General features: G+C 30.6%; 1 protein-coding gene across 1 annotated transcript; it reads left to right on the top strand.

Moving 5' to 3' along the window:
• The first annotated feature begins 6,573 nt into the window (after window positions 1-6,573).
• Window positions 6,574-8,705, top strand: LOC125853367 (60S ribosomal protein L7a-2). Its single transcript, XM_049533048.1, has 6 exons — window positions 6,574-6,688; window positions 6,772-7,021; window positions 7,718-7,887; window positions 7,979-8,107; window positions 8,183-8,275; window positions 8,360-8,705. Exons 1-6 carry the CDS (start codon window positions 6,686-6,688, stop codon window positions 8,489-8,491), a joined length of 777 nt encoding a protein of 258 aa, XP_049389005.1. The 5' UTR covers window positions 6,574-6,685; the 3' UTR covers window positions 8,492-8,705.
• Window positions 8,706-11,519: the final 2,814 nt, after the last annotated feature.

Below are 11,519 nucleotides of genomic sequence, written 5' to 3'. Positions count from 1 at the left end.
GCATATGATTTCATCTTCAAAATTGAAATTATCCTTTTAATTGGTGCTGTGCTAAAAATCCTAATTTGTCATGCTTTTATAGCATTAAATTTTAGGCAACAAATTAGTCAGTGCAACTTGCAAAATTAAATTTCAATACAAGTTTACTCATGATGAAGATTAGAATATTATTATACCAAATAATTAGAGATTGGAAACTTGATGGAGAAATTTTCTACCGTAGACTTTGCGCTCTCTTATTAAATTTTTATAAATATTCTCTTATCACATCAGAAATATTTAAAGAGGTAGACTCAGGCACGTTCGTCACAATTTTTACTTTTGTAGTTGAGTGGAACAAAAGAAATGAGGTCGATCCTGTACTCTTTTCGTTCCATTTTATGTGATGCTATTTTCATTTTAATTACCTTATTATAACTAGAAATAATTTTAATTTTAAAATTTCTGTTTATCTAATGATGTTAATTTTAGATTACATATTTCAAAAAAAAAAAATTAAAAAAATATTGTATCAAATCAAATAATATCATATAAAATGGAATGGAGGAAAACTTAACTAAAGCTACTGCCAAAACTTCTATAAATTGCTCCGTCGTCTCCTCACGGTCCCAAAAATAAATTTCTTCGCCGTCTCCTTCTTCGATTAGTGTGGACATAAAATAATATCAAAGTTATTTTCTCCAATCGCATGGTACGAAAAATTATGAACAGACATATTATTATAAAACATGAATAGCTTCTGTACAAAGCATACAAAGAAATAATTCACTCCTTTTTAATCTGAAGCGGATTTCATGAGTTCAAACTTTTAAGATTTTTGTAAAACTGCATCCACCACCACCACAGATTTTTGTAGAACTGCTGCCACAGATCCACAGACTATTGCATCCGCTTTCATCTTCTAATTGTTAATTGGTGCTCTCCTAAAAATCCTTTGTCATGCTTTTATAGCATCAAATTGGGCAGCAACAAAGTGTTACGATTTTGCCTTGATTTTCTTACCTTACTTTACTTGAAATTTATTTTTTTCTGAAAGAAAAATCAAAGTATTATCATAAATACTTTAACTTTTCTTGAATAAAAAAAATATAATTTTCTTTCATATTTAATTTATTCTTTTACTTAGAGGAACCGTTTGTAAAGCAGATTGCGTAACCAAAGCATGCAGTACTGCAACTTCAATTTTCTATAAAAGCTTGTTGAACAACTTTGGCAAATTCATCCATGTTCTATCTTCAACATCGCGGTTCGCTATTATTATTTTTGGCCCTTAACTCAATAAAGTTAGAAGATTGAAGACACTACCAAATAATTAGACCTTGGGAAATTGGACAGTACAGTGTAGACTGTTGGTTACCTTAAATCTTTTAAGGTTAGTATATATTTTCTTAGAGTTCGCAGCAGAAAAATAAAAAGAGTCAAGATCAAGGCCTTATCTCAAGTCATCACAGTTTTGACTTTGTAGTTGAGTGGAACAAAATAAAGGAAAAATTATGAGAAATGATAAATATTTATAGTGTATTATTTAATTTAGCTATAATTTTGGATATTTTATGATGTGTGGTTATAGTTTTCGATACTTATGATTTGTGGCTATAGTTTTTTAAATTTTGTTTTGAATTTGTATAATTCAATTCCTGTTTATATAAAATCAAAATTTGTATATGTAACAAACCAATTTTTACACAAACACAGAATGTATTTATAATCTCTGAACTCAAATTACAATTTAGAATTCGAATTCCGAACAACAAGGTAATAGCAGTAACTAAGGAGAATATACAAAGAAGAGGCAATCAGAAGGGGATGGGATATATCGGGTGGAAACCAAAAAGAATTGATAATGGAGATGAGAGATAACTCATAGCCAAAATAATTTGCATAACCTCTTCTGCGTAGGAGTGACAAATGGCTGGATTTAGATGGATTTAAAATGATTTGAACAAAAAAGGGCAATTATTCAATCCACCCATATTCTATATGGGTAAATATGATTCGGATAATTAATGGACGGATTGGATATGAGTTTACCCATATTTCAAATGAATTTATATGTTTTAAGTTTTTAAAGTAACTTTTTATTCTATTCCCTCTAACCCTACCTCCAATTCACCCAACCCTAATTTTATTTTATTTTTTCTGACCCCCACCCCGCTTTCATCCCCCTCCACCCCCATACCCTCCCCTCTCCACCTCACCCCACATTCATCCTCCCTACCCCCACCTGCACCCATCCACCCCACTTTTTTATGTTTTTTTTTTAAAAAAAATTCTACCCCAATCCATATTTTACCCATTTTGACCATATTTGTAGAGACTCTTAAAATAGCTTGAAGTCCATATTTACCCAATTAAAATATGAGTAATCCAAGTCATTAGATATGGGTAAAATGAACTCATTTCATTAATATGGGCTGAAATTGCCACCCCTACTTCTGTGTAACCCCAAGACCTATTTAACCAATTGATAATTGTAAAAATTAGGCAAATCACATAGTATAAGAAGGAAATTACTTTCTATCCCTACTCTTTCATTAATTACCAAAAATCCCTTTTTTAGTGTCTTTCGGATACATAATATAGCAGCGCGGATACTTTAATTAATAAAGGGTGGATACTTAAATTATTAAGTTGTTGGCACGGATACTTTAATTAATAACGGGCGGATACTTAAATTAACGGGCGGATGCATAATATAACAGCGCAGATACTTTAATTAATAACAGGCGGATACTTAAACTAATAAAGTATCCGGTTAAGTTGAATTGGGGAAAAATAAGGGATTTTTGTATTTTAGTAAAAGAGTAGAGAAATATTGAGAATAGGTAAAGTAATGTTGTGTACTTAAGTAATTTGTCCTTGATAATTGGTCCTAGATCCCAAATAAAACTCTCCAACATTTTAATCAACCCAATAATCTGAAATGGATCAGTCTCATTCACCCCCTTCCAGCCCATATAGGCCCTTACGTAGTCAGTTTGGTTCACAACAATATATACTGACCTAGTTTATATATTGACAAGCGAAATATACAAATGGAAATATTCATAGCAAACGAAACTATAGCTATGGAGCGTAACTATGCAAATTGTAGCTTACAATGCTAATTAAATTTTATCTCTTTACTATTTATGAAATTATCTCAAAAGGAAATGTGGCATTTCCTTCGAATCCTTGTCTTGCTTAATTCCATGGTTACTTAAGATTCTGATGTCTATTTATTTGTTTTCTTTAATTAGATACTTTTTTGAAGAAAAGTAATGCCTAACTCTTAAATCATCACTTAATTGCTTTTGGTTTGGGGTGGGATGGTGGGTTTTGCTTGAAATGGTGGATCCAGTTTTTTAGCTAGTAGTTTTTGCTTGTATTATGTATTCTTATTAGTGCTTTTTTTAATTTATGTGTATGATTTTGATTTGGCACGCAATTTAAGAAAGTAGAGAAATTTTTTGATTTAGTGGTTTCAGATTAAAGATTTGTAAAATGTATCAAAATATCCTTTAATCTTTTGGTTTAAGACTAAAGATTTGTAAAATGCATCAAAATATCCTTTAATCTTATGGTTTCAAACTAAAGATTTGTAGAATGTACCAAAATATTCATTAATCTTATGGTCTTAAACATATCATGTGGAAAGTTAGAATTGAGTTGCCAAGAGAGAAAGAGAAACATTTTTCTTTAAATTGATTAGAAAGGAAAGCAAGACAAATCAATGGGTACAAATTTACACATAATATATATATAACATTTAAGCTCATGTGCGTCTGTTGTAATATACTTAAATAGATTTAATATTTTAACATGCATCTCTATTGACCCATAGATATATAACTTCTAAGTTGACGACTCATTACATGTCCTTTTGATTGCATTTTTGTCTCCCTCGTCAATAAATTGATCTATATTATCAACTCTATATTCAATCACTGAGTTTTTACTTCACACATGACATCAATCCTAATAAGTGTAATACTAAATCATCACATAGACTTGGGTTGAGAAAGTCCAGTGTGTTATAACCTACAAAAGAATGTCGGAATACACAAAAAAAAGTTTAGGCATGAATCCACTACACAAGTATAGAATAAACTCAAATTTACAATATATATTAAAAAAATATTTTTGAAAAAGGTTAATCCAACCTTTTAAAAGTGATTCATGGGACTGGAACATATACCATATTGCCTCTATTTTATATGTCAATAGCTTGTTTAGTGTTATAGAGTAATTATATTTTCTATTTCTTTAGCTAGCGTAACTCTCAGATTAAAAATCTGGGTGAATGAACAATCGTTTCAAAATGGTTTCTTTTTCTGAAGAAATTGTAAATGTAAAATTTCGACAGATTTAACTGGAATTGATGATGATGAAATGACGGAGTATTTTCAGTCGCTAAATACATGCGAGCGAATCATCCTTTTCAATCATTTTACCTCTCTTTCATAGACTAAAAAAAAATACAGCATCAATGACATATATGGTGTGCTTTGTTGTCAAAAAGAAAAAAAAAATGGATCGTGATATGTTGTACTCCCTCCGTTTAAAAAAGAATGACCTCCTTTTCTTTTTAGTCTGTTTAAAAAGAATGACCTCTTTTTTTTTTTGGTAACATTTTAATTTCAGCTTTCCACGTGGCATGTTTGTGGCCACAAGATTAAAGGAAAATTTTGTACATTTGACATAACTTTAATTTAGGACCACAAGATTCAAAAATCTTCTTTATTTTCTTAAACTTCATGTCAAGTTAAACTAGGTCATTCTTTGTGAAACGGAGGAAGTAGAAAAAAAATAATTGTAATGAGCACAATTTATTGAGACTATGTTGTTATATATTCCTTCCCGTTCATTTTTACTTTAACATGCCTTTTCTAAATTAAGTATTAAAAAAGATTTGGAGACTTAGTAATTACCATAGAGGGTAGACTTAGTAATTACCATAGAGAGTAAAATATAGAAAAAAGATAATTGTCTAATCTTAATATGTTCAAGTAAATAATTAAAAATAAAAAAATATTTTTAAAATAGTGGACAAATAAAATATGACATAGGAAGTGGTAGATTTTTGGGTCATTGTTGATTGTTCCTCATATTATTTTTTATTAGTTACTTTTAAATAAATAAGTAATTTTATATTTAAAAATAAATTTAACTTTAAATTTTAATTTATATGCCCAAACACTACAAATCAGTTAAGTGAACATTTCATCTGCTTTGATTCCAGTTTTTTATTATTGGTTACATTGAATTATTTTTATTTTTTCTTTTCTATTTTCCCTTTTTTTGGGTGACTAATATGGAACGTAACGTGTTTTAATTTGTTCATAAGCACTTGATAAAAAAAAGTCATTATGGAGTATCATTTTCATTAAAAGAATAGCTAAAAGAAAGTTGTTGCCACAAAATTAGCCCAATTTATGTTAGGTCTTCAAAGTTTCTGTTAATCCAAATTGATCCGTAAGAAATCTTATCAAAATCAAATCAATAATCCAATAATTTTTTTTTATAAATCATTAAAAACATGTTAACTTAATAATGTAATAGCAATAAATCAATAACTTTTTTTGGTTCGATTCTCGCGCACCCTTAACAAAAAGATTGTCCCAATTCTTTTAGTAGTGCACATAATTAGTTTGAGATACATGTCCTTTATGCTTAATTTAGAAAAATCTTGCAATTCACATAATGTAAAAGAAGAAGGTGAAAATTACATATGATGAAAAAAATAATCTTGTAATTTACATAAATATGTATTCATTGAATACACGAATATGCATACATTTTAATGCATACATATATACATATATATTGCACTTGATACCATAAATTAAATGTATATAACTACGAATTGAATGAATACTTAATACTTTTATGTATACATGATTGCTCATATATTTATGCAAAAACTAATCAATTTAGTGTATTCAAATTTTAAGCGTGAATATACATATCTAGTCAATTTTGAATATGTATACATTGTAATTGATAACATAAATTTAAATGTATACAACTACTAATCGAATGAATGATTAACACTTAACCTATACACAATCGACAATTATATAATTGAAAAAAATGGGATTCATTAGTTAACAAAATTGAAATCAATTGAATGAAATGAATATTTGTTATAATAACCACCCGTTCCATGGAATGATCCACAAAATTATTTTTACTATCCCATTCTCCTATGATGAATCAAAACAATCAAAGATGACATTGATATCTTGATGATCGCTATTGATCTGCATTACACATTGTATTTTGAATACATTGTATTGATTTTTGATTGAGGAATTTTATGAACACCGAATCACCATTTTTTTTTAATACAAGAGTAAAAAATATAGATGAAAAGGTTTACCCACGTTTCCTTATTTATTTCCAGTTGATTACACGGTGAAAAAAAATTCTATTAAATAGTAATATATTACTTTTAAGCTAATATGTGTCAATTTTTTGTTTATTAATTGCTAATTAGCTATATGTTGTGATCCGTAGTAGACTAAACAGTTGTGTATATATGTCAATTCCGTCCGGGCCCAAATTCACAATAGTTGGGTTAGGCCCAGTTAAGAAGCGTCGAACACATCATAAACCCTAAAAACTCATTATCATTTGTCATCAGTTTCTGTATAACAGAGTGTTCTTCTCCCTTAGGGTTTGTTCATCAGATCTTGAGAAAAAAATGGTATGCTCTAGCCATGGTTACATTTTCTCTTCAGTATTCATTTTTGGAATTTGTATTGACGTTTTGTTCGTTTTTTTCTGTAGGCTCCAAAGAAGGGTGTTGCAGTAGCAGCAAAGAAGAAGCCGGAGAAGGCGAAAGTGGTGAATCCACTGTTCGAGAAGCGGCCAAAGCAGTTCGGTATCGGCGGGGCGCTGCCGCCGAAGAAGGATGTAACTAGGAATGTAAGATGGCCTCGGAATGTTACCCTCCAAAGGAAGAAGAGGATTCTCAAGATGCGATTGAAGGTTCCTCCTGCTCTTAACCAGTTCACCAAAACCCTTGACAAGAACCTCGGTCAGTATACTATTATTAACCTAATTTCCTGTTGCCTTTTTGGTTAATTAGTTGCTCTAAATTCGTCGAACAATTAGACAATCAATACTCTATGTCCGATCCACTGTATTTGCAGCTAAATCTCTGGCCTCTATATAGTCATTACAGTCGATTTTGATTTAGTCCAGCTACTTCCTATAATGTGTTGTACTAGAAACTGTGTGTATCCATATACGTTTGAACTAATATGAACTATGCCTCACTGTGTAATTGATGGCAATTGAATGGGTGGTTGTTGTGCTTGGCTTGTGAATTCTTATGATTTCAATTTTGTTAAAGTTTGCAAACACTCCGGCTTTTGCTGGTTAAGCAATATGAATAACATCTCTGGTCTCACACATCTGAAACTGTTGTTGGCTTATATCATAGTTCCATTAACCATTTGGCTGACTGAGTTATTATTGTTCCTTTTAGAATTCATGAGGGAAGCTTCGTATTTTGGAGAACTAGAATTAGTTTAGCAATACGACTATTATGTTTTGATGAAACTATCATGTGGCTGCTGTGTATAACCTTTATGTCTTTTGACTCCTCTAGTAGGCCAAATTTGATTGTAATGTATAACAGCTCTAAACTTATCTTTTGTATTGTTTTACTTGCATGAGGTGTTTTGTTTCACTAATACGTATTCAAATTCTTTGCTCTTTGAACTTGCAGCTACAAACCTTTTCAAGATGCTTCTTAAGTACAGGCCCGAGGACAAAGCTGCAAAGAAGGAGCGTCTTGTCAAAAGGGCTCAAGCTGAAGCAGAAGGAAAAACTCCTGAAACAAAGAAACCTATTATTGTGAAGTATGGGCTTAAGCACATCACTTACCTTATTGAGCAGGTTTGTTTTGGTCTTGCAAATTGTCTTATACTTTGTCAAGCACATTTGTTTCCATCTTTCTAGTAACTTTTTCCAATTGATGTCCTTTTAGAACAAAGCTCAGTTGGTAGTGATTGCTCATGATGTGGACCCAATAGAGTTGGTTGTCTGGCTTCCTGCGCTATGCAGAAAGATGGAAATTCCTTACTGCATTGTGAAGGGCAAAGCTCGTTTAGGATCGGTAAGTAGTAGTACCTAGTTTGTATTCTCAATGCTTCTCAACAGATTAGGTACTGATGTTGATGTCTGTGCACAGATCGTGCATCAGAAAACTGCTTCAGCCTTGTGTTTGACAACCGTGAAGAATGAGGACAAAATGGAGTTCAGCAGAATTTTGGAGGCCATTAAGGTATAGCTCTATTCAAGGCTAGTTTGGTTTGCGTTTTGCTGTAAATCTTCTAGAATAGCTTTTGATACTTGTTAACTTTTTCAGGCTAACTTCAATGACAAGTATGAAGAGAACAGGAAGAAGTGGGGTGGTGGTATCATGGGCTCTAAGTCACAGGCCAGAACCAAGGCCAAGGAGAGAGTTCTTGCCAAGGAAGCTGCCCAGAGATTGAACTAGGAGCTTGTTGTGATAATATACACTGCAATTTGATTAGTGAGATTCTCTGCCAAGTTTTGTATTTGGTTCACATGCTTCACAATGTTAAAGATATTAGTTTGACACAAGTACCTTTATGTTTGCCTTGGTAATGCTTTATCAGACATTTTTGTTAGATATTTTGTTGTGTTGATTTTTTATGGCACCGAATTCCGCAGTTATTCAGATTATTACTCACTAAACTACAAGTTCTATCTTGAATCTTGTTTATGAATCTCTTCCTGCTACCCTGGATATCAATTGTTCTGCTCTATTATTCTTCTCTGGCCCTACGATGCAGCACTGTACATGTATCAACTTTGTTGATATGATTCATAGGATCCACTGTTTTATGTATTCTTAGTTTTATTAGATATTGCCCTGATGTGTTTTGACAATGTGCTAATCTGTTCCATCACATATCTGGGAAATGGACACTCAAAAAATAAATTATTGGTACTATCTTGACTTCCTAAGTAACATTAATGTGTTATCACACCAAAATGTTGGAGAAGTAATATATTTGTATTATGAGCATTTTCTTATTGGTTAAATCGAAAATCAAAATGTTAAAGGACCAAATCTGATAAATTGAAAATTGATAAAAAAAATATCTTACTAGGTTGGTTATTGGTTCAAAGTAATTAAAGATTGAAAATCTATGAATCGAATTAATAATACCTAAAAACGCTTTTGTTGGTAAAATATTTGTACATATTAATAAGTGAAATCTCTTAACACAATACACTAAGCTAGTGAATTCCGTGGAATCCAAAAAACGCCGCAATTTATATAATACAGTGCTAGCTCAGTTTTATTTATCGAAAGCATTGCATAATAATAATAATTGGTTAAAGCTGCTTAGAGTACAATAAATATGATTATTAGTGTGCAAGATAGAAGCTTAATTATTGGTTTTGCCTAAAATAAATATTTATCCTATGATACAAGAGTATACGAATTTATTTACCAACAAATCTAAAATCACAGATTCTTAATTTTCGAACGAATTGAAGGTTTTTGTATTATTCACACCATTCGTTCATTCTACAATTTTTTTAGTAGTGACTTCTCGTACATAATCACCAACTAATAGAAAATACTATTAATTTGCTAATCGAGACTAGAAACCAAGAAGCAATTCTACCGAAAATATGTGAACTCTTTTACTAACTAGTAGCACCGATGATGACTAACAAATCTCTTTCGGCTTGAAGAGCATCATCAAAATTAACATTTCTTTTGATGCTTTCAATGGCCATCTGTGCTTTTTTTCTATCTCTTTCCCACTTCGAGTTGGATTTCTCTTCTTGCACTTGCTTCTCCCATGATTCAGCCTTCTTCTTCATCTCTTTCTCGTCAAACGCTTCGCCAAGAACTTATTGCTGGGACTTGAAGATGACATTGGCGTAGCGTTTTTTCAACAGCGCTGCCCGAAGAACCTTATTGTCTTTCTCCAACGTGTTCACATCAATGGTGAGATCATTATTATCATACTTCCTCTTCTTCGTGTCGTATACCGTCATATTCTTATAACACTAATTGAACTTTAATGATTGAAAAGTAGTACTTAATAAAGAAACTAATAATAAGATCTCATTATTATATACTAAAATTAACCTAAGTTTCTCCTATTTTATATGGGAATAGGTGTATGTAAGTTTCCAAAAGTAACTTTGAAATATTAATCTTTGCCAAAAATTGAATGAGAATAGGAATTTACTATATATGGAAGTTCTTGAGCAACAAAAAATAAATTACTCGAACTAAAATATGGAAACTTTTGCGACTTAACTTATACATCAAGTATCAAAATTATTTAACCGGATTTTATTTTTATTTTATGTTAAATTGTAATTAAGTTAATTCAAAGTATAAATGAAGTAGTTTTTCTTTATATAAATTTGTTATAAACTCTAATTTGTAGTTTAATATTACGTGCACTGCTTAATTAAGTGTATTATTGAATTTCACTCTCTTTTATTTTTGAGTATGTATACTGATTTTTGAGTCTTGATTACTATTAACAAAAAAAATTATTCTAAATTATAATTTTAAATTTATTTAAAATATAAGTAGAGAATCTTCTAGGAACGAATTTGTCATAAACGTACATTTTTTTAGGTTTCCTTTTGAGTTCTAATTTCTATATATCAATAAAGAAGTTACAAATACGAACATTTTATTTTTATTCTGCTATTTCTTCATTAGTGTTATTAATTTGGAAAAGGTTCTGAAATATATCCGAACATTGATCGAAATTGTTGTAACAATATCGAATTTTGAAAAGGTCCTTTTACCACCTGCACTATTTAATAGTGTATTTTAAAGGTATATATATGTGCCCATGTGGACATCATAAATATTGCATCATTATAAATAATAATGTATCCACGTGGGCACACATATACCTTTAAAATACACTACTAAATAGTGCAGGGGTAAAAGGTCCTCCATAAAGTTTAGTATTGTAACAACAATTTTTCGACCAAAGTTGAAGTATTTTTCAGATCCGTTTCCCTTATTAATTTGTTAGTTGCTAACTTTCGCTTTTTTACTTCATAAATAATTTTTGATTTATTTTATAGGTAAGTCCATATATATATATATATATATCATATACTTTTAATTAATCCTACAGTTGTTCTTGTTATGTTTTTTCTTATCATATACATCAAATTTCTTTCCGTTGGAGAGATTAATAAAGTAGTAATAATAANCCACGTGGACATCATAACTATTGCATCATTATAAATAATAATGTATCCACGTGGGCACATACATACCTTTAAAATACACTACTAAATAGTGCAGGGGTAAAAGGTCCTCCATAAAAATTTAGTATCGTAACAACAATTTCGATCAAAATTGGAGTATTTTTCAGATCCGTTTCCCTTATTAATTTGTTAGTTGCTAACTTTCGCTTTTTTACTTCATAAATAATTTTTGATTTATTTTATAGGTAAGTCCATATATATATATATATATATCATATACTTTTAATTAATCC

The sequence above is a fragment of the Solanum stenotomum genome, chromosome 1 (assembly GCF_019186545.1).
Source record: "Solanum stenotomum isolate F172 chromosome 1, ASM1918654v1, whole genome shotgun sequence".
Lineage (NCBI taxonomy): Eukaryota > Viridiplantae > Streptophyta > Magnoliopsida > Solanales > Solanaceae > Solanum > Solanum stenotomum.
This window is presented reverse-complemented; position numbering and strand designations above follow the sequence as displayed.